At 42.4% G+C, this 24,305-nt stretch overlaps 1 protein-coding gene across 1 annotated transcript; it reads right to left on the reverse strand.

Moving 5' to 3' along the window:
- Window positions 1-8,195: 8,195 nt before the first annotated feature.
- Prokr1 (prokineticin receptor 1) lies at window positions 8,196-23,273 on the reverse strand. Its single transcript, XM_004849938.3, has 3 exons — window positions 20,035-23,273; window positions 17,535-18,176; window positions 8,196-11,418 (listed from the first exon to the last, which is right to left on the reverse strand). The coding sequence occupies exons 2-3, from the start codon at window positions 18,017-18,019 to the stop codon at window positions 10,722-10,724; spliced, it is 1,182 nt and encodes a 393-aa protein (XP_004849995.1). The 5' UTR covers window positions 18,020-18,176; window positions 20,035-23,273; the 3' UTR covers window positions 8,196-10,721.
- Window positions 23,274-24,305: the final 1,032 nt, after the last annotated feature.

Here is a 24,305-nt window from a genome sequence, read left to right on the forward strand (position 1 = left end):
TAATGTGACTTCACCTTTTTCATTCTTAATTGCATGGATTTGAGCCTTTTCTTTCGTTTTTTTGATAAGGTCAGCTAAAGGTTTATTAATTTTATTTATTCTTTTGAAAAACCAACTCTTTGGTTCATTAATTTTCTGTATCATTCTCTTAGTCTCCATTGCATTGATTTCTCCTCTGATCCTTATAATTTCCTCTCTTGTATGAACTTTGGGTTTGTTGTGCTCTTATTTTTCTAGGAGCTTGAGGTTCTGCATTATCTGAGTTCTGTTTTCCTAATATGAGCATTCACTGCTATGAATTTCCCTGCTTTCATTGTGTCCCATAGATTCCTGTATGTTGTACTGGCATTATCATTTACTTGTAGAAACTATCTAATTTCTTCTTTAATTTCCTCTGTGACCCATTGGTTGTTCAGGAGGGTGTTATTCAATTTCCATATTGATCTCCAATTTTATTGCACTACGGTCTGATAATATACAGGGTGTAACTTCAATTCTTTTACATTTACTTAGACATATCCTATGAGCTAGCATGTGGTCTATTTTAGAGAATGACCCATGTGCAGCTGAAAAGAATGTGTATTCTGATTTTGAGGGGTGGAACACTCTGTAAACATCTAATAAGTCCATTTGTTCAACAGCTTGATTCAGTTCTAGAATTTCCTTGTTAACTTTTTATCTAGATGATCTGTCTATTTGTGATAGTGGAGTATTGAGGTCCCCCACTTCAACTGCATTAGTGCTTATTTGGTTTTTAATGTCCATTAATATTTGTGTTGTGTTGTTGGGGGCATTCATATTTGGTGCATATATATTTAGGATTGTCATCTCTTCCTCTTGGATTGTTCCCTTCACAAGAATGTAGTGACCACCCTTGTCTCTCTTAATTAGTTTTGGTTTGAGATCTACTTTGTCTGCAAACAAGATTGCTATGCCTGCTTTTTTCTGGGTTCCTGTTGTGTGGAGAACTGTTTTCCATCCTTTTACTTTCAGCCTATGAATTTCCTTTTGAGTTAGGTATGTTTCTTGTATACAGCATATTGCTGGATTTTGCTTCTGAATCCATTCTGTCAGTCTATTTCTTTTGATTGGTAAATTGAGGCCATTAACATTGATAGTTATAATTGATAGATATTGACTCATCCTTGTCATGATGTTTTACTGTTGTTGGCTCTTTTATTTCCTATTTTTCCCCCTTTCCCTTAAGTGTCTTACTTTTCCTGTTGGCTTCCCTCTGTTGGGCCTCATGGAGTTGTGACCTTCATTGTTTTTTTCTAGGATATTGCTTAGAATTGTTTGGAGGGCTGGTTTGGTGTTCATGAAATTTCTCAGGTGTTCTTTGTCATGGAAGTATCTAATTTCCCCCATCAATTTTGAAAGATAATTTTGCAGTATACAACAGTCTGGTTGCAAGTTATTTTCTTTTAGGGCTTGAAATACTTCACTCCAGGCTCTCCTTGACTTCAAGGTTTCTGTTGAGAAGTCTGCTGTGATTCTGATGGGCTTTCCTTTGTAGGTGATTTCTTTCTTTTCTCTAACTGCTTGTAGGATTCTGTTCTTCTGTTGGGTTTCTGGGATCTTGAGTATTGTATGTCTAGGTGTAGATTTTTTTTATTGTGGCTAGTTGGAGTCCTATATGCCTCACTTATCTGTATGGTCTACTTCTGTCTGGGAAGTTTTCTACTATTACTTCTGTGAATAGTTTTTTATGTCAATTGTACTTTCTCCTGTTTTTTCGTGGACTCCTATGAGTCTTATGTTATTCTTCTTTGCATCACCTAGCGGCTGCTGGATTGATTTCTCATGGTCCCTTACTATTTTTAAGAAATCTCTGTTTTCATGGTCACTAACCCACAATCCTGTCTTCTATATCTGATACTCTAGCTTCACATTTCCTTAATCTACTGTGAATGCTTTCAATGGAGTTTTTAATCTCCTGCATATCTGTTTGAATCTGTTTCATGGTTTCCATTTCTTTCTTATGCTGGGCATTCATGGCTTCCAGCATGGTCCTGAGCTCATATCTTTTTTTGTCTGTTTCTGTTCTAGAGCTTCTAATCATGTCTTTCACTCGGCTCACCTTCTCTGTAGTTATCTGGGAAATTATTTCTGTTTGAATTTTTCTAGAGCCTCATTCATCTGTTTTGTTCCTTCCTGTGCTTGCTATCAGTTCAGGGTGTCCAGGTGGTTGATTATCATATTTTTCCACCTCGTTTCCCCCAGGATTTGGCTTTTGTGGTGTGGAAGCCTGAGTTTGTGCCTTGATTAAATGTCTTCTCATTTTTGCTTTTGTTACTGTCCTTGGTTTAATTCCTGGGTTGATACTTCAAATTGTTTATTGTAAGTAACTTTGTTGCTTATATTTAGAACCCTTGTGGAATGATTGCTTTTCAGAGGTGTCTTCCAGATATAGCTGGTCTTTAGGTTTTGAGTCTCTAATGACTCTGAGGCTATCTCATTTTCATTATACCAGGAAGGCAATCACAACACCTTAGCCCAAGTCATACAATCAGCAACACCATAGCATCAAGCACAGCTTAGAAAATGACAATTTGTGGTAGTTATTAATCTGTCACCTTTAACTGTGTGGATTAAATCAAAATCGAGGACCAACCGAACATATGTTTATAGTAAATAAACTCTTCGATATAGCAACTTTACCCTTAAGGAAGGAGAGTTAGAAGGAGCGGGGGAGGGAGGGACAGATAGGTAGAAGGATAGGGAAAGGTTACCAGTGAGACCAGAAGACACACGAAGTTTACACAAACTCTAAGAACGTGTTGAAGGCAAGAGGAAAAGACATAATGAAAGAACAAAGATGTGAACAGAACCACCTAACAGCAATAGGGAGGCTAGATACAGTAAGAAGGAAAAAGAGAAGAAAAGAAAAATAAAAGAGAAATCCAAATTAGGTCCAAAAAGGGAGATGAAGAGCAACGTGGGACAGTGAGAGAATGAGAGAGAGAGAGAGAGAGAGAGAGAGAGAGAGAGAGAGAGAGAGAGAGAGAGAGAAAAGAGAAAAGAAAAAGAGAAGAAAAAAATAAAAATTTGAACAGAGTAGAAAAAAATAAAAATTAAGAATTAAAAATAAGAGAAAAAAATTTTTTTTGCAAATAACAAAAAATAAAAATGAAAGCCCTCCTTCAGGGTGTGTCTTTGCTGTCAAAATAGACAATGTGGGCAGCTGTGTGCAGATATAAGTCAATTACTCTCAGCAAGCCATTTGCAGACCTGTGAGATTCAGGCAGATTTCTGGCTGCTAGTCCCAAGTTGAGCTCCCTGTCCTCCTGCAGGTTTGAACTGTGCAAGGTTCTATTGGAGGTTCCAGGTGCCCTTCCCCTGAAGATAGTCCCGGTTCCAGTGAGAGGTTATGATCCCTCCAACTTAACAAGTACGGTGGTCTGGTGTGCCTTTATTGCAGAGATTTTCTTCACTTGTCCACTGGGCTTCAGTTTTCATCAAGGAGCCTGAGAGAAGCCCTCTTTCTGTTGTTCACTTCTGCTCTATCTTGTGGAGCACAGGACAATGGCCTTTATGACCCCCTCTGTAGTGTGGAACCAGGTAGCAACAAAGCCAGGAGGCCAGGGGTGGGGGGTTGGGGGGGGATGACCGGGCCCTGCAGACACCTGAGGCTAAGCTGGTCACGTTGTATGGAGAGTGGGGACAGAGCAGGGGCTCCAAGCAGCGCCAGGGTCCTCATCCTGTGCCTTCTAACCTTGTCTTTTTAAATACAAAAACAAAAGAGATGCTAGAAGTTTACTAAACAGAGTAGCCTAGTGATCTCATGCTCTAAGACCAAAACATCTTGGTTTCAAACTGTAGGGTAACACTAGACAAGTGACCATCAGGGACATAATTACTATCTCTCTCATAGGGTTATGAAGATTAAACAAAGTCAGGCTTATAAAGTACTTAATAGAGTATGCAGAGACATTTGATTAACTAGAATTAATAGTGTAGCATATTATTAAGTCCCATATCACAATCATCAAAAAGGACATTTAGGTAATTTTTATCTCTAGAAAAAAAAAAAGAAAAGCATGCATATGATAAAGAGGATTCACCTTGAGGGTAGGTTTTTAAAAGTTTTCATAAATGTGGTAAACTAGAGTTGTTCAGATTAGATTTTTATTAAGGTACTATTATTCTGGAAAATATTGATATCCCACTCACATGGTTTGACAATGTAACTTTGGCTGAAAAGGTAAAGATTATGTGAAACACAAAATGTAGTTAAAACTATTCTGGGGGCCCAGTTAGGGCACTTTTCCTAGGGTAGAAGCTAGAAACAGAACTACTTAAAAAGCGACTTAAAGGAGATGGAAACTTGTTTTTACATCTCACTTAGGAGAAACTTGGAGACAGTCAGTACAAGGCTTATGAACACCGCAGGTTTTTCATGGATTCATTTCTCTTCCCACTCTCTAGATTATAGTCCTTATGGTGCAAACTTTATTTTCATTATCCAAGGTAGCTGCTAGAGCTACATTCATTACATCTATGCCTTAAACACTGAGATTTTAGAAGAGAAAGAGAAAGGAAGTTTCCCTCTTTTTTTTTTTTTTTTGAGAAGTTTTCTCCTAGGTATTACTGGTAGGTACTTGGTCACATGATCATCTTTAGCAGAAAAAGAGTCTGGGGAATATAATCTTTAGTCTGAAATAGAAGCCTGATTATTTTTCTAAAGACAAAGAGAATACTAGATACTTGAAGGAAACTAAACTTCCCAGCCTCTCTAAATTTAAATTTATTCTTTTTCTTTGAATATCCTTTCTCCTTTTCCATCCCTAGTTTCTTTTTTTTTCTTTGTATTGGTTATGGCTCTCTAGAGGAACAGAAGAAATAGAATGTGTGTGTGTGGTGGAATAAAAAGCAATATTTTAGAGCCAAAGAAATTCTAAATGTCCAACTGAAAGCAAAAATATTCAAAGGAAAACTCATCCACTAACTCACTTAAGATACAGTATATATTCAACTCAAGAAGATAGAAAAAGGCCAAAAAAATTAAAAGTGTAGAAACAAAATCATTCATATAAGAGCAGAAAATGACAAATAAGAGAGTAATCATCTTGGTAAGTAAATCTACAATGCTGTTTTTATAGGGAAGTCTTCTTGTGTCTCCCAGCAACCAAAATACTCTCTGTCCTGGGGATCAATCATTAAGGGACATGAATTGAAAGTATGTCACATCCCCTTTTTAACGAGACAGTGTAGCTCATTGAATGTTTGTTAAATAGTTGTGTGAGAGTCCTGATACTCCAGGCTAACAGGAGGGCCCTCCCTGGATGCTTACATGAGTCTTTGTCACTTGAATCAGAATTAGGGCCACTGATAGACATAGGAACATAGGACTGTTGAATCACAATGCCCTCTAGGGCCTCTTTACAGAAAAAGATCTATTGATTTAATTCCATTTAATTTTGTAGGCCTCCTCCTTCCTGCCATCTCCATTTCTACCTGTGCCCACACCAGGGTGCTAGTTTTAGCCTCCTCTGGGGCAGGTGTTCTTAACTAGTTCAGGAGGACATGAACTTGGATGGAAAAACAATCATTATTTTCACTAATCAATCTACCAAGCTTAAGCATTTCCTGCCATTCTGAAGCAGGTGAAAAAACAGCAGTAGTATTGGCAATTTCTGGGACTGTCACTGGAAGAAATCACAGATGCTTTATATACCACTGAAGTTTGATGAACAATCTCAAAATATTCACATTCATTGTTACTTCAAAATTATGGTAGTTATAAGCCCTGGTGCTAAATCCTCTTACTTAATGCATTAAAGATTTACTATAAAGAGATGTTACTAAGAAGAAATATTTACATAATTATACCATAGACTTTTAAAATGTTTTGATAACTGCATTTCAATATAATTAATTTCTTTTGCATTCCTATGTGTTTTATTGTATAAATTTAAAACTAATTTTTAAGAAGAGGCTATAAACTTTACAAGGTATCAGAAGTTCCTAAGGCTCTCAAAGTTTAAGGATTCTGCATTAAATTCACCTCCTGAGATTGAATAAACTTCCCTAACAAGGGAGGAAAATGTGAGTTGTGCCAGATTGTTGCTTTAGGAAATCTGGTTAATTTAGGAGATGATTTATCACCAGTGATCAGACTCCAGAAAAATCACTTAAAGGCTGCAGCAGAGAGTGACTAAAAATACAAGCTCTGGAGTCAAACTGTTTGGGTTCAATCTCAGCACACTGCTTGTGTGACTGTGAACAACTTCTCTGAGTTTAGACCTCGTATCCTCATCTGTAAAATGAGAATGATATGCACTCCTGACTCAGAGGTTGTATTAGGACTGAGACAAGACCTTTAACTCACTCAGCTCAGCCTGCCACATGGTAGATGCTCTTCCACACTAGCATGAAAGTTGGCCACACTTGTTTCCAGCAACCTGCTCCTGTTCATTCTTTCTCTTATTTTTGTTCTGTAATGTTTTACTCACCCATCATCCAGACCTACTTCCTCTCTCGCTATTCTCTCATTCAAGCAAATTTCTCTCCTCCATGCCCTCACTTCCTAGAAAAACCCACTCTCAGATAAGGTTCTGATACTCCTTACTTAAGTCTCTGTGCTTTTCAGTATTTTTAGTTAACCTTTCCCAGAATGACAGACCTTTCACTATCTGAGAAGGTTTTGCTTCCAGCAAAAGCAATTTCAGTTTCCAGGAACAGATAAAAGAAATGCTTCTTTTCCCATTGGAATGCTCATCTTTTTACTTCTCTGTACATCACTGTTCCCATTCAAGCTCCAAGAGCCTTCCTTACTTCTCTTGTCTTCACTGGCAGGGGCAGGAGGTGGCCCTCTGGTGTCTCCAAACTCTGGCACATAGGGACTGCCAACCAGTCTGGATATTCAACTAAGCCTGTCTTCTTCTCTCTCTTCTGCTTCCCAGCAAGCAGCTGTTCTGAGGACCAAGAGCCTAATGTCTCTTTTACATTCTTAGGGACCTCCAATTAGGCAAAGTAAAAAAGATAAGCTATGGACACATCTAAGGAGTGCTTTCTTAGCACCTCCTGTCCTCTGTGTCTGAGCTGTGAGGTCCCAGGGGTGGAATGAGCTAAAGTTGGCTTCCAAATAAGCTAGGAATGTCTCTGCTAAACTCTTTAGGGTCTCTAGAGCAGGCCAGGCTAGGTAGTTAACCTAGCAACAGTTACCGCAAGGATTCTTGGAAAGGATCCTCCCTTTTCTACGGTGTTGATGCTCCAAGCATCCAGGACTACTGTGAAACAAGAATCCTGGACTAAGCTCCAGGAGCCTTGGGATGTAAACTTGGCTACCATGGTGATAGCTGTGAGACCTTGAACATATCTCTCCCCACTCTGGATTTTAGTTTCATCAATTGTAAAATGAATGTTTTGAATTTGATACTCTCACACTCTGAGAAGGAGAATTGGACTCATTCTTTGTGGATACATTCCAAAATTTGTCATATTTTTCAAGAAACAAGACTCGTGTTTATAATTTTCCGGTCACCCCACAAATTCTCTAGTCTTTCCCATAATGAGCATGGAACTTGTTTCACACTTCAAAATATGCTGAGGTGACCACCACATTGCCTTCTTTTAATGTCTTTGACTGAAGAAATTATTTTAAAATATGTGGTTAGTAGGCAAAAATCTCAAAAGCTTCTCTTTTATTTTAGTTATGGAAATAGTTTGATTTTACAAAATCATGTCTATTTTTCTGCATATTGAAAGTATTTAGAGAACAGAAAAGAAATGTAGAATTATAAGTGTCACCTTGTTGGCTTGCCACCAGTTTGTAGCAAAACTATCAACTGGGCAGTGAGTTGAATGAACCTGAACATAGCTTGGTATTATAGGGTTGCCCTGTTCACTTTGCATATGTGGACATTAAGCTTATTCAACTAAGAGAGCCATATCTTATGCTATTGGCATAAATAGGTCCTCAGATTTCAAGTCTCAGCATTTAGATGCTAAAAAGTACCAGTGGTATTATCAGAACAGATTTAAAAGAAAAGGATCCATAGAGATCCGTAAATCTCTTCAGGATGGAGAGGAGAAAACTACTCCCACAGTTCAGGTGATTGTGAAATCTATTCAATGTTCACTCAAAGAACTATCATCTTAGAACTAGGAAAAGGATTGAGAAGGCAGGAAGAAAGTAAAAGGACAGTATGATCAATGAACATATACATATACATCAATTTTTATTTTACTTGCTAACAACACAGTTTTGTTCACTATAAAATCACAAGCAAACAGTAACATCTGGAAATCACAGATAGTTAAACAAGTAATAATACATACATTTTAGACTGAAAAGTAAAAAAGGAGTTTGGTTTTCATGTACAAAAAAACCTCCTACCATATTCAACTCTTGTTTAGCAATCTTCATGGGAATGGTGACACTAATCCCAATAAATTGTATAACTTTCTTAGTTTTAATCCCAAAACTAACACAGGATTTTAAAATGTAATATACGATTTTGTTTAAAAAATAAGAATGGCTGTCCAATGTGTATTTGGTTTAGACTAATACTTTAATTGCTTTTAATTCTCTCAGAGAATTCTAAATAAACTGTAGGGGTCTTTGGGCAACAAAAAGAAATAGGGAAAAAATAGGTAAGTCTTTGAAAATGTGTTTTCTAAGGAAATAAAAAATAAACTCTGCTGTCAAAAATGAATTGACTATAGTTAGAGAGTAAATATTACACAGTAATCACTTAGGCTTATAAATGCCCTGTTTTGAATTAAATAAGAAGGGGCAAGTCCACTCTGTAGCTCTCCATGCTATTGGAATAAAAGTGACTGGTAAACACTATTATTTTGCTCAAATTCATATTGCCTGGGAAAGCACAGGGGAAGGTGGTTAGTACTTCTGAGATCCCAAAGAGGTTCTGATGCTAGAGTTTTCAAAACCCTAACTCATCTCCTGACAAGAGATTCATCTGCCATGTCCTTTCCACTGGCTGTCATCAAATTTCACAGCCTTGTTGGTACCACACACCATTAGGAATGTAATGCATGCCACACTGCTAAGAAAGGTAAGGGAATATAATTCACAGAATGAAAAATAAAAGGAGATTGCAGGTTTGCTGGATACAGAAGCCAAGGTAACAAATGAATCTTTGTTCAGGCACACTACACAGTCACTAGTCCATCTTTTTGACTACTTCTGTGGTTGAAAGCAGTTTCTCATACATTATTTTATTAGCTTCCACAACTACCCTGACAGTATGTACCACAGGGTACATACTTTTATAGGTACTTTTTACCTTTGTCTCAGAGAAGTTTTCTGAAGGCCATATAGACAAGAGCCATGGCTGGATCTTAGACCTTTTGGGTCAAAAGTTCCAAATTCAAAACACCAAATGAAAGGCAGGGCAAAAAGTGCAATGAGCCTTCAGTACCTGTGGGGTCACCACAGCTCACTGTTGATCCTGCTCCCAACCATTCATATTCTTCTTTCCTGATATGCAGAGCTCTACCATGAGCTATATCCCTTACCACTGAAGCGCATGACTTCATACTGAGGAGTAGAAATGGAATGGCCTTTTCTACCTAAGAGTGCTTCCATCTTATAAGAGAAATGAGTCTCAATCCAAAGGAATCATGACTGGGATGGGATTCAGGCACAGTGACAAATGCATCCTGCTTTCCAATCACAACGGTAAGGGTACCTCATCAGTCTGGCTTATAGGAAGGAGCTCTTCCTCTCATACTTGAGAGTTGATGAGAGTGAAAAACTGTGTGATAGCCGCATTCATGTGGCTACATTCAAAACTTCCACACTTCACAGCATGAAGACACGAGAAGGAAGGGAAACCTAATAGTCCAAGCCAGGATAACAAAGGTAAAGCAATGTCATCCTTACACCCAGAGAGCCTGAGCCCCTACCCTGAGGCCCACACAGGAAATTTTGACTCTCTTCAACTGTACGTTCTTCCTCCTGAGGTGAGTAGCCCATAAAGTGAAGGGGACATGCCCACAGTGAGCCCAGGCTTCTCTTCTGCACACTTTCCCAAGGGAACTTCATAATTCTCTGTCCAAATAGCACCCAGTGTCTTTGCAATTTCTTCCCCATCGTTCTCCTGACAAACCTTACCATGGATGTGCAGAGCCCTGGGTTGGGGGTGGGGGTAGGGGTAGGGCCATAGGAGAGCATGGAGAGTGCAAACTTGGCCACACAACATGAGGTGTCCCTGTGCTTGCATGCAAGGCTATTCACAGTGAGAGTCAGACCAGATGGGAAGTGAAGGGGTGCAGAAAGATCTGGAACCTCTTTTGCCTTCTTGGGCCAGCCTTGCAGATGTTAGGAATAAACTCAAGCTAGAAATGAGTGAGACCTGATGAGCAGCTGAGATGATCCAAAGATATCTTCACACTCCAAACAAATGTACTCTGGCTCCCTTGTGGAAACCTCCTTAATCCAGTCTGTATCACACTTGACTTGGGTTTAATTCCCATTTTGTTTTGTCAGCTAAATGTCAGCAACATACTAGGTTTCATCAGTGCCTACTCTTTGCACAAGTTAGATATTCAATGAATACTGACCACTAATGACAATGTGTAGTCTCATCCGTTTTAGACATTTCAGGCTTATTGAACACAATGCCTCCATGGTTGACCATTTACTCTCCTGTCTGCTGAAAACCAAGAGTTCTTGCCTGGAGCATGTACCCAAGCACATTGGTTGGCCTCCCAAAGATCTTGTCTTCTCTTTAAACTTTGCAAGGCCCATGGGGTTATTTTAGTCGGATGCAGTCTACCTCTTCTGTGGCAGGCATCCCAGTAGTTTTGAGGTCAAGGTCAGCACTCAACTTACTCCCATGGTAAGAAGACCTCCAGTGGAGCAGCATAATCTTCTTGAAGTACTTGATGGTATTGTTCTTGACGGTCACGAAGCAAAGGGTATTGATCATGCTATTGCTCATGGCGATGCACTCAACAATGTAGAAAGCAGTGAGGTAGTGTTTCTCCTTCACGAACATGGTGGGGAAGAAGTCACGCACAATGGTGAAGCCATAGAAGGGTGCCCAGCACAGCACATAGGCTGTGAGGATGCCCATGAGGACGAGCACTGTCTTCCGGCGGCAGCGCAGCCGCTTGCGGATCTGCTCAGTCTGGAATCCGGGGACCTCCTTGAACCAGAGCTCCCGGGAGATCCTGGCGTAGCACAGGGTCATGGTGACCACAGGACCCACAAACTCAATGCCAAAGATGAAGAGGAAGTAGGACTTGTAGTACAGCTGATGGTCCACTGGCCAGATCTGGCCGCAAAAGATCTTCTCCTGGGATTTCACAATGATGAGGATGGTTTCGGTGGTGAAGTAGGCTGAGGGGATGGCAATGAGGATGGATACCGTCCACACCAAGGCGATCAGACCAGTGGCTGTTTGACACTTCATCCGTGGTCTGAGTGGGTGGACAATGGCCAGATACCTGGGGCGAGAGTACAAATGCAGTCAGCTAGTGAGAAGAGCAGGTACTGAATAAGAATTTCACTTTTGCATCACTATGAGGAGCAGCCAAATTACAGGTGGAGAAAAGCCCAAAGAAGTGTGGACTTCCAGGAATGGCTGAGTTGGACACAAACCCAGCTCCACCTCTAACTAGCTGTGCAACCTTGAGCAAGTTTTACTTATTCTCTCTGAACCTCAATTTCTTGCAAAAGATTTTTGCTCAATTTTTTAAAACTTAGGTACAATAATATATGCACTGCTCCTGGCAAAGTTTTAAACCTAGTATACACCCCAAAATAGCAAATCTTAATATCAAATACAGTGATAATTCTTCCTATCAGCTTCTAGCCTGACATAATTCCCAGGTCTTTTCTGTTTGTCTTAATTACCTTGAAGTTTAAAGCTAAATTAACCTGATAACTCCAAAGAGCTTCTGGGAGAACTTGCCCTTTCCAAAGGAAGATCCAGGCAGTTTTGTCTTCATTTCATATTTTTAAAAATACTGCTTAGTGGGGCCAGGGATTTAGCTGCCACCTGCTGCTCAAGTGCAAGGACCAAGTTCGATCCCAGGTACCAAAAAAAAATGCATTATCTATCTACATCATTTTGGGCCAGGGACTTAGCTCAATGGTTTCGCCGCCTGCTCCGCAAGTACAAGGACCCGAGTTTGATTCCCGGTACCCAAAAAAACAAAAAACAACCACAAAAATACTGCTCAATAATGCAGAGGTGGGGGAAAGCATGTGGCCTTTTATCTCATTTTCCCGGTGGAAAGATGGTGAAGGCTGGGGAGAGATGAGTGACCCTCTTAAGGTCATACACCACAAGACCCTTGATAGAAAACACTTAACCTCAGCTCCTAGGGTTGATGTGAAAAATCAATTGAGAATATACATGAATGTATTTTTTTATAACCACAAAACAACGGATGGTAAAAGACATTGCTTTTGTTCATTACTAAAGAACCCACACAGCAGTTACCACAGTGGCCCGGGAAGGAGAAAGTACTTCTTAGAACTGTGAGTCACTGGTGTGGTATGACAGCACCCATCCCAGGGTGGAACAGACTTAGGCTGAGAGCTCTGGTTTCCTGAAAGGCTTTCCACTTCTGGCGGGGGTGGAAGTTGGAGAAGGAGAAAGATGGAAGTGAAATGGGAAGAAATGACGAGTTAACACTGGAGATAAACGCATTCTCATGTGTCCACACCTTACCCCAGGTAAGGCTGAGTGCAAATGCAACAGGGGCCTGATAGGAAGCCAAACTAATTCTGTTTCCATTGAAATTAATCCTTTTCAGATCATCTTGTCTGGGATTTTGATCCGAAGAGAGGTTCATTTGTGTGTGTGTGTGTGTGTGTGTGTGTGATTATATTTCTGCTATTTCTGTCCATCCCCATTCCATAAGCAGCCAAAACAACTGAGTATGTTTGGAGAGTTTACTGGAGACCCCTGTTCTAAAAGATGATAGATGAAGCTGGCTGGGGAGAGTCCACTCTCTGGACACTGAACTGGATACCACAGTGGCCCCCAGTGTCCATCTCTGGTCCTCTAGCCAACTGTGTGGTGCTGAGAAATGGAATGGGAATCTCTGCAGAAAACTAGGAATGCTCTACCGAGGAACGTGTGCCTGGCCTTTCGGAAAGGCCAAGGTGCGCCTGCTGTCGCCAGTGCATTAAGTGTGCTCAGATTCCTATGGAAAATAAAGAGTTCACAATCAGCTTGCTTTTCCTCCAGCCACCTCACAATTCTGCTAGTTACTCTGTCAAAGAAAAGTTCTATTTTCACATTTGTTCACTATGAATTTTTACTATATATTTCTATTCCTTTCTTTTACAGTTTTTCAATGAATCCATAGGTGATAATCCAATCTAGGACTCGGAAGACCAAGAATCAAATCCCAGCCTTGCCACAAACTTGTGTGAACTTGAGTCATTTTTCCTAACCCTGTTGGTTAAATGTCCTTATTTATAAAATGGAAGTATCATCTGGATGCTGTGAGGCTCCAATAAGGTATGGTATGTAAAGAGCAATAAGCTATTAATATTCAAGAAATGACTAATACCTTAAAATGTATCCTTGTCAGAGCTCTTCTGTCTACACAGCAACATTCTTTTACCCGTTATTGGCACATACTGTATTTGCAAGTCCTCTACTGCTTTCTATTTTCTGAATCCAATCTTCAATTCAAAAAAAAATTAGCAGGGTTATTACATCCCAACTCTCCCTGACATCCTCCCAAATCCTTACCTTATGTCAGTGCCATGTACTGTGCAGGAGGTCTTTCTGATATATTTTCATATAGACAAGTTACAGAAAACTATTTTGGAGATTTCCATCAGCCTTGCCTAAGCTAGAATCAGAATTCCAGACCTCCAGTATTACAATACTTTATCCACATCAAGTACCTGGCACTGGGTAAATAGAAATGTAAAAAATACCACAGTGGCAGTTCCCAAAAGAGATTGTAACCTGATTTGGAGAACAAGACATAAATGTGATTATCTGCATGAGATTGGGTGGCAATCTGGCACTAGATAAGAGAAAGTTAGAAGCTCAGCAGCAAAGGATATTGAGCTGTGCTTTGTAGACAATGGAGTCACATGGGTCATTTAAGCAAGGGAGGGACATGTGTTCAAGACAGAGATTAACTTGGCTGCAACCTTCCTTACTTTCCCTAAGGCACAGAGACCTGCTCTCTGTTCCTAGAACCCATCAGGTCCGTTACTGCCTTGGGGGCCTTTGCACTTAAAATCCCCTTTGTCTGCAAAGCTTTCTCCCAGTCTTCACAAGGCTGACTCTTCCTCCAACATTCAGAAGTTGGTTTAAATGTCTGCTCAGAGAACTTATCCTGATACCTTACCTAGAGCAGGGGCCGTGCTCAGTCACTCTCAGCATTTTTGTGGGTGTGTGTTTGCAGTCACAGTATTTGTCGCTTCTGAAATCACCTTCTTTTCCTGTCTGGCTACCAGTCATCTTTCTTGGATATAACCTCTTCTGCTTGGTTATAACCAAGCATGAGGGAAGGAGCTTTTAAAAATTTCTCTCATTCTCCATCGTATTCCTCAGTGCTTGAAAGAATTCCTGTCACATCAGAGTTCCTCTATGAAAATTGTTAGAATGAATCCATGCATATACATGGGTGAATGAAATTTTAGGGTGGATGGTGAGGGGAGTAGGGTTGGCAGCTGGGCAGAGCCAAGGGACACCAAATGCAGGAAGTTCAAGGGGAGCCCGTGACATTCCAGAGCAAGGTAGAGGCAGAGGTGTTGTACCAGGACATGGCAGTTGAATGAATGCTAGAGAATGAGAGAGAGGCCAGGAGGAAAGAGACCTTCAAGCTTAGATGTCTGGGAGAGCAATGGAAACAATAATCGGAGCAGAAATCCAAGAAAGGAGAAAACAAATAGTTCTGTTATGCTATATTTTGATAGCTCTGATTTTCATAAAAAACAGCTTTTTGAGTTTGTCTAACATGTCATAAAAACAATTGTTTCAATGAAATTAAAGAGGTAAGCCAATGGGAAAAGTTCATTAGCTCATCTGGCTTTGTGGTTGTTGTCCTTGTTCTTTTACTGGTTAATTTAAGAACTATAATATCCACTATTAAGGGTTGACTCTGTCCTAAGTATTATTCTAAACAATGCAATATATTATTTTATTATTATCCTCATTTTATAGATGAGATAACTGAGTCAGCGAGAAGTCAAATAATTAAAATAAAGCCCTACAGTGAATAGATGGTACAACAAGAATCCAAACCTAGGTACAGGAGGGCCAGAGATTTAGCTCAGTGGTTCCGCTGGCTGCCTCTTAAGCACAAAGTCCTGAGTTCGATCCCCAGTACCAAAAAAAAAAAGTGAAAACAAACCTAAGTACAGGAACTGTTAATACTATCCCTAGAGAAGTTTCATTAAGCAAAAATAAAGGCATTTCTATAATCATAGGTGTATTTGTATACTAAGATAAAAATTTCCTTGTCCCAAGCTAACCAAATCAAACTTGAAAATTGCCAGTACAATTTTGAACAGCACATGAGACCAGACAAAAATCAATGATTCCTAGACCACGAAATTGAAATTAGATGGTAACAACACATTAAAATAAAAATAATGTGAAGCAAAGATCACAAATATCAATTTTTAAAAGAAACTTAATGCATTAGAGTAAGCTGCTAGTGAGCCAAGGCGGAGATTGGTATGGTGCCAGCACACCATGTTTTCCTACAAAGCCAGGTGTAAATTTTCAATCACAACACCACTCTGAACAACAGCAGTTCCCACAATCCAAAGTGTTTGTACCTCCTCAATTCCACTTTCTTGGTGTATCTAATTTACATTATATAAACTCACACTGTGAGTGAAACATCTGCAGTATTTTAGACAAGGTGCCTTTGCTATGAAAGTAGACAGTGGGTTTGAAGGAATTCAGCAGAATGAGGTTGATTGGTTGACATAGATATTATCTCTTACACATTAAAAATAACTCAGTGTCCTTCAGTTTACTGGCATCCTCACCCTTGAAGCCCTGCTGCAGTTGTCAGCCCTATTGACCAGGGGGCCCCTGCGTGGTGAAATGGACCTCCCCTTGGAAGCAGAGCCCCACTCTGCAGCAGCACCTGCCTACTTTACCCTTCATGGCTTAGAGCACCCCTGAGACTAGATGGCCTGCTCGCATGCACGTTCAGGGAAAGACCTCACATGCTTTGTCCTGTTCATGTATCAAGAGAAAAAGTAGCAGTTTCCATGTTCAGGAAAGGTCAGACACCAAGTCTCTGGAACTCTCTTCCTTGGAGACTTCAGCAGCACAACCTCTGCTTGAACTCTGCCCTCCTACTCTTGCTGTAGGCTCACCCAGAGCTCTTGCCTAAGTAAAGCAAGTCCTTGACATCCTTCCCTAGGGAAAGGAGGCAGTGGCTCTGCACCAAAGTGGGGCAATGCATTTTAAAGCCAGGCTCCTTTTAAACCCCTTCCTTAGGAGTAGACCTTCTCCAGGTTGCTTTACCACTGGATGCCTTCTCCCCAGCTTCACAAAACACGCTCCTTTAGCTGTGCTCCTCTCTGGAACACTGACTTGGGATGCCTGACTGCTAAGGCCAGGTTGAACCCCAGAGCCCCAAGGCTGTGGAACAGAGAGAACAGGTGTGCTCCAGGCTATCTGGGTCGAAAGGGAGACCAGCTGTTCAGATCTTAGTACCTGGAGGTCTGATTTAACCATGAGGGTAACTGGCTATGGACCATAACAAGGAGCTTTGTCATGAGAGACTGAAAAGTGGGCAGAGAAGCTTGTAAAGACTATTCCCAGGGGAAAAAAACAAACACCACTCTGGCTCATTAGTATAAGTTTATACCACATGAAAATAACTATAAGAAAGGTCTGCAGAGGATGCTGTCACTGATTTTATTTACCATCACTAGAAACAGCTGTTTTGCACTGTTGTATACAAATGGATATAAAGGTGCAAAGTGATTCATGCACAAACAATTAAGCAAGTACATGTTCCCTTTTTGGGTTTTTTTTCTTTTCAAAATTCCCTCAATTTTGTTTAAAAATCAATTACTATTAGGAGATCATGTGTCGGTAGAGAAATTCTTTTTTTAAATTAATTTTATTGGTACATTTTAGATATACATAATGATCACATTCATTACGGGGAATTTGTACCTATACATAATATATCTTGGTTCTTATTTTTTCCCCAGTCCCCTCCCCTCCCCTCAACCTGGTATCTAAATTCTTGATAAGATAAAAACTTCCCTTGAAATTTTCAAGTTCACCCCAGAAGTAACTGCTTAGAACTTAAACATATTCCTTAACATCTGTCTACTCTAGACCTGGAATAGGCACAACATTCGGAGTAGGCTCACAGCAGGGTGATCAAAAGCCTTTCTACTGCACAACTGCAGGGGACTGCATTGCCTCCTGTCTGACCAAAGCTGGAAAACTAGAACATTTCTCTCTTTTGAGTGCCTCATGCATCTACATCTAAGGGAAGTACAGATCCTTCTCATCAATCTGCAAGTGCATGAAAGAAAGAGCTAATTCCAGTGTCTCTTCCTTACTGACCACTTTTGTTACCCCCACTTCCCCTGCACTCACCTGTCAATGGCGATGGCTAGCAGAGCATTGGTAGAAACGTAGAGAGAGACAGTGCGCAGGTAGTTGACAGAGGCACACAGGACATGGCCATGCTCCCAGGAGAGCTGGCGCACCACATAGTAGTCCATCTCAAAGGGACAACAGACAATGGCCACCAGGAAGTCAGAGATGGCCAGGTTGGCGATGAGCAGGTTGGTGAGGTTGCGCAGTTTCTTGTAGCGGGCCAAGGCAGCAATAAAGATGAAGTTGCCAATGCCACAGACCAGCATGATGCCCACCAGGGCCATGCCAATGACAATCTTGGCAGCAAAGAAAGTCTGGGAATTGGTCACATCCTCCTCTTCATCCAAGGGAATGTCATAGTCACCGTAACTGAAGTTGAATGGCAGAGAAGCAGCTTGGGCTCCATGGGAGTCCAGTACAGAAAGGAAGGTGGTAGAGGAATTGGTGATGTTCTCATCCATGGCCCCCATTGCGATCTCCATCTTGCCAGTCGATGCTGTGAGCAACACTGCTGAGAACTCTCCCAGGGTGATATGTGTACAACCGAAGTCTTCCCTCTCTGCTGACAGAGCTCTCCCTTAATGAGTCAGTGTCCCTCCCAACATCCTTGGGGTAGTGTATCCCGGCTCCATTCTAAGCCTTTGAAAGACACAAACAGTTGGCTACATGTTGAATGAAGCTGACTGCATGTAAAATCATCCCGCAACCTAAGCAGATCCATTAGCCACCTGCGCAGAGTGAATATAGGGTGATGGAGTGGAAATAAAGAAACCGTGAGATAAACTAAATGAATGAAAACCACATATTCATTCGATTAAGGAAGACTGGATTGCTATAGAAACAATCAGTCCCTGACTTTATTTACTTCCATTCCACCAAATGTACTTTTTCTCAAGGACCACAGGTGAGAGTGTGGAAAGGCTGAGGAGACCGAAGTGACCTGCTCTGAACTCTTTTTACTGTCGTGACTGCCTGAATCTGTGTTCTAGGTGAACAGCCCCATTCTGTGGCAGCAACAGCTCCTTTCCAGTGGCTTCAAACAAAAAAATTATTCTGATAGCCACAGCAGAAGGACAACTTTGAGACAACCTGTTTGCTCCCCACTAGCTGATCTTCTGGCAAAACACCACTGTCAAATCATGAGACCATGTAGCAGCCATTTTCCCCTATCCTCAGTGAGCTTCCTTTCCCACATCAAAATCTGCTGTGAACCTAGAAGCTAGGTACAGTGTTTACCAAGGCCTGTTCCCAAGCAAAGGCTTCGGTGGCAAAGTCTCAGCCTATGACCCACTGAATGGATTAGAGAGGGGACCTGAGAGGGGAGTCTTTCCTGAGCTGCTTGTGTGTCCTGAGGTAAATAGCTTAAACACTTATGGTTTCACCTCCTCCAAGCAGGAATCAATAATGTCTGTAAAGCACAGAGCTCCCTGGAGAGAGAGAGTGTTACACTCCGAATGCAAGGAATTCTGAGTACTCAGGCCTCTCAGCCAACTAGCTGCACGGAAGGGGAGGGGAATGAGACCTAAGACCACCACACCATGTACTGTACTGGGGCTCGGGGTAGAGGGTTTATCAGAGCACTGGTAGGACAGAAAGGAAACCAGAGCCTCCTCCCCCAGCCCCTACCCTGGACATAAGAAAAGGGCTAGGTCTGGAGTGCACCCTAAATATCAAGAGAACAAGAAGGAGAAGGATAGCAATCCTGAGTTCCCGGAAAAGGAAGACACCCAGATGATGCCCAAGAAAGCCTGTTGCCCGAGCTCCTCAGGGAAAGGCATCTGGAGCCTGGCTTTAGGAGCCCAGGGTTAAAGTTCTTCAGCATCCCAAGAAGTTTCAGCTCCAATGCTGCCTCCCTCTCCCAGCTCCTCATCCGGATTCTGTCCTCCTCTGAGCTCTCAGTCCAGTCCAGCTGCCCTGCCTCTCCCAATGGGGCATGAAAAGCAGAACCCAGAGCTGAAAAGCCAAAAGGGGCTAGGGCTTGAGTGCCAGTGAGACTCGCTCACCCTCCGCAGGCCCTGTGTGACAGGAGCACACCGCCCCGGGGGTACTCTCCAGCATGCTACCAGGAGGGCTCAAAGTCAGGGTGTAAAACAGAACACGGACACTTCTGAGGTGGTGGGAGGATTAAAAGACTAAGGATTTGAAGAGAAATTGTTCTGGGTCTTTCCTCCTGTATTCTCAGCTCTCAGGAAGGAACCCCACTCCCCACTTTCCACCTTCCCACGCTGTCCTCTGGATTGCTGGGAAGCTCTTTCTAGCCCCTGGCGACCCCTGATATATCCTACTTTCAGCGCTCTCTTGCTTCCAACTTTCTTCTGGGACCCTGGGCGACTTACACCTAAGGACAGAAAGAGGAGAGTAACCTAGATCTCCTGAAGAAATGTACTCTTTCGGGTCCCTGGAAAAGCCCCCTCCCCATTCAAGAGCCGGCGCTCCCTCCACGCCACCCCGCGGCCTCAGTGCCCGTCGGGGTCCAGAGGGGAGGGCAGATCAGTACCTGCGGCCTCTGGAGCCCCACGGTCCAGAGCCAAGGATGCTTCCTCCAGAAGTCCTCGGTCTCCTTCTCCTCTTCTTGATCTTTCTCGGGCTTCGGTGCGATTTGCGCTCGCGCTGCCTGGGCAGAAGCGGGGAGAGGCAGCTGGGCGCCCAGGCCAAGCCAGCTCCCAGCTCGGGCCCGCCCCTCTCTCGCTGTCCCCGCCCTCAGCGGTCGCGGGATGCTTGAGGCTCCCGGAGGCGAGAGCCGGGATCCTGGGGTGCCCGAGTGCCGTTCGAAGCAAGGATGCCTAGGGATCGCCAAGGCGTGGTTAGAGAGTCAGGTAGTTCCCTGCCGCTGAGCCGGGCAGGCGGGCGGTGCTCCCCGGCTTGGACTCCGGAACTGTGGCCTGGGCGGGAAGGAGGGCTATGCGCTCCGGGCAGGGCTGTGCGCCCGCAGGCGGTGGCCTCGCCGGAAGGCTGGATCTGCCCCAGGACTTTGGGCTCCTTGGACCCTCACCTGGCCAGTCCAGCGCTGCCACCAGAGTGGGCGGACACGGCCCAGCTGAGCAGTGAGCTTTCAAAGCACCAGGAGAAGCCTCCCTGCTGCCCACAACACTGCAAGCACAGGACACACTGAGACAGGCTCAAACCTCAGCCAGTGGGCAGGCTCAGTGGCAACCCGAGCTGTCCATTGTCAGCTGCCTGTATCTCTGTTGGAAAGAGTCTCAGAGAATGCACTCTGAAGGCGGATGGCCACAATGGAGAGGGGAACAGCAGAGATCCCTCCCCTACACACACACACACACACACACACACACACACACACACACACACACACGGTGTATCTTTTCAGGTTAGGATGACCAGAGCTGACTTACAGAACACAGATTTTCTACACAGACCTACAAATTCCTCAAAATGCTGAACATAAAATTACCATATGATCAGCAATTCCACTTCAAGGAATATAACTCAGAAGAATTGAAAGCAGGGATTCAGATGGGCATAACTGTTGTGTATAACTAATGTATATATACATTATATACAGGTATACATTATACACAATAACCAAAAGACAGAAGCTACCCGAATGTCAATCAACTGAAAAATGGATAAACATATGAGATATAATAGAATAGAATATTATTCAGCCTTAAAAAGGGATGAAATATACCAAGTGTTGGTGAAGATGTGGAGAAATTGGAACCCTTAGGTGCTGTTGGTGGGGATATATATGGTGCAGCCATTGTGGAAAATAGTATGCTGATTCCTCAAAAAATAAATGTACCTGATGAAGAAGTCCTGGAAATGGATAGTGATATGATTAAACAGCACTGTGAGTGTACTTAATGTCACTGAATTGGAATATGAATTTTGTTAAGTGTATTTTACATAAATGTATCTCCTACAGAATAGTTCAGAGCTCCTTAGCAAGGTGTCCATGCAATGCCTTCCATGATTGGCCTCCAGTGTCCATAATGGACAGGGTGCTGCTCAGGATATGGAGCTATAGTTCACTTTGCCCTAATTAAATTAAATGACTTTGAGAAAGTCACATGTCCTCTCTGAGGCTCTGTCCTCATTAACAAAATAAGTGAGTAGAACTTGCATTAGGAAATCACTACTGGGTTCCATTTCCTCATGCACTATCTTGCTGTGGCCCTATCCCTCCCTGGACAACTTTGGTCATTTGCATATACTCTTGTCATTTGCAAAAATGTCACAGCACTTACACCTCTCTGAGTCTCATGTTCCCTGGGACATGGAACAGGATAGTGGTAAAGAGCTTGGGATATGGCGTCAGCTGTCTCCTTTCCAAATAGCTCTACATGCTTGATTTACGTGATTGGGCAGTATGGTAACCAAAGCCTACCTTTCCTCATTTATAAACTAGAGATGACAATAGCATCTACATCATAAGATTTTTTTTTGAGGATTAAATAAAGTAAGACAGGTAAAGTGCTTGGCACATTGCCTGGTACTAGCCAGCACCTGAGAAACACCAGCTAGGACTGACTGTCACAGATTCTTTCCTGTCTTTCTGTGTGACAGCCTAAGGAGTCTCTGAGACTTGGTTCCCATGTCATTTTCTTGCAGGAAGCATGCCTTAATTCTCCCACTAATTTTCAGTTCTTCCTTATCACTTGGTGCTTTTCTTCAAACGCACTTCTGTATTCCAATTCTCTCTCTACTATGCCTTTTTCCCTGAGAAAGAGCCAGGTCTCATTCAGTTTCACATCCTATTCTGCAGTTTCTCAAACTTGGTTTATGAGAAAAATTATCTGGGATGCCAGTAGAACATACTGTTCCTGGTTCCCACTCCAAACCAAGGGACTCAGTCTAGAATTCTGTATGTTGAACTGTATTAGCACCCCAGGTGATTCTTATTGCTGAATGTGTTTGAGAATCTAGGAACACAGAACACAGCATGGCACAAGATAAACAAGTTGATTTGTCAACGTGGACTTAGCATGTTTTCCTGACTCAATTTATCTCTACTCAAAAGAAAAAAACACAGTGCATTAATTATCTACTGCTGTATAACAAATAACTGCCCACATGTATTATTTCAGAGCTTTGAGGGCCAGGACTCTTGGTGTGGCTGAGCAGGGTGATTCCTGGGTCAAGGTCTGCCATGAAGTTGGAATTAAGCTGTCAGCCAGGACTGCTTTCTCATCTGAGGGGTCAACCAAAAGAGCATGCACCTACAAGCTCACACATGTGGTCATTGTTAGTGTTTATATCTACATGTCCCCTAGAGTCTCATGCTGTCAGAGGCAAGCCTCTTGGAAGGTAACTGGGCCATGGGTGCGCTATAGCTAACTTGCTATTGGAAGGTGGCGCCTGCTCAGAGGCAGGTCACCGGGAGTGTGACCTCGAATGGTCTACAGCATCTCTCTCTTCCTCAACTCCCTTCTCTGCTTCCTGGCTGCCATGGTTTGAGCCCCTTTCTTCCCGCCAGACCCTTCTACCATGCCTTCCTGACTTGGAGCCCTCCAGTTAAACCCTAAAAAAGTGACCCAAAATAAACATCTCCTCCTTTGAGTTGCAGGTGTTAGGCATTTTGTCCCAGCAATAAGGAAAGTGACTAAGACCACTGTCATCAGGCCTCAGTTGTTTACTGGCTAATGAAGAAAGCTTTAGTTCCTCTTCATATGAGCCTATCTATGGGCTGCCTGAGATACCTCACATCATGGTTGCTGACCTCCTGTGCTCCTACTATATGCTATTGTTCAGAAAACAAGCACTGGAACAATGTGGAAGGAGAATCACACAAGCATGTGAACACCAGGAGGTGAGGATCACTGGCACTGACATGGAAGCCTCAGTAACTACCAGGTAGAACTCTGGATTTTCTTTTCCCTCTTCAAAGCCTCAGAAGGATTTGCTAGTTGAAACTAGCAATGAGGTTAGCCATGATAAAGAATGCTTCTGACCTTAGAGTAGGAAGGCTGTGGATAACTTCTAGATAAGTGGTATCTAGTGGTAGATATGTCAGGAGGATGATTTATGGAAGTTCCTTGGAGAAATGGGACAGATGTGGTCTGGCAGACTGTGCACTGTAAGTCCTGTTGGGGCTCCCCTGAAAGGCTGGGATGCCTGCATGTCATTTTCTGCTCCCTCTCCCACCCCTCTAAGTGAGAAGCAGACATCTAGCTGGGGCTCTGTGTAAAGTCCATACCATTAAAGAATTTTAATAGTCTGTGACAACGTTAAACAAGGACTATCTAGGCATGGTGACATCTGCCTGTAATCCTAACACTCGGGAGTCTGAGGCAGGAGGATGGTGAATTTAAGGCCAACCTGGGTTACATAGAGAGTTCAAGGCCAGCCTGAACTATATATACCAAGACCCTATCTAAAAAAAAAGAAAAAAAGTTCAACTGCAACTACCTTGGCCTACAGCAAAATATGAAATGCAAAAAAAAAAAATTGTTTTAAACAGAAGAAAAAAAATTGAGAATGAAATCTGTAACTCCATTAATAAATTATTTTTTCAAATATATAACCTCAAGGACACAAACAACTGGAAATTGCCTGTAATTGGAGTTCACTGCCAAGAGGGGCAGAGGGGCCCTGGCTGATCCTACCTACAAAGAAATCCACAGTATGAGAGAATTTGCCACCTACCAGGAGCCCGGCCAAACAAGATCCAAAGAACCTGTTTGGAAAGTACTTTCTGTAGAGATGTCTGCCCAATTCTAAATTATGTCTCTGGGCTATTTCTGATTTTTTTTTTTTTTCTTACCTGTTCCATTCACCCAAACCATCCAGCCCTTTGAATTTTCATTT

This window comes from Heterocephalus glaber, unplaced genomic scaffold (assembly GCF_053883595.1).
Source record: "Heterocephalus glaber isolate CG9 unplaced genomic scaffold, H.glaber_assembly_v1.0 deba00001457, whole genome shotgun sequence".
NCBI lineage: Eukaryota > Metazoa > Chordata > Mammalia > Rodentia > Bathyergidae > Heterocephalus > Heterocephalus glaber.

What these genes read in the sequence shown, in the direction of transcription:
- Prokr1 (XM_004849938.3), bottom strand. Translation starts at nt 18,019, where the DNA reads ATGGAGATCGCAATGGGGGCCATGGATGAGAACATCACCAATTCCTCT. An exon ending in CTAGCCATCGCCATTGACAG is followed by an intron (nt 11,419 to 17,534) that starts GTGAGTGCAGGG and finishes CTCTCGCCCCAG; the next exon opens with GTATCTGGCCATTGTCCACC.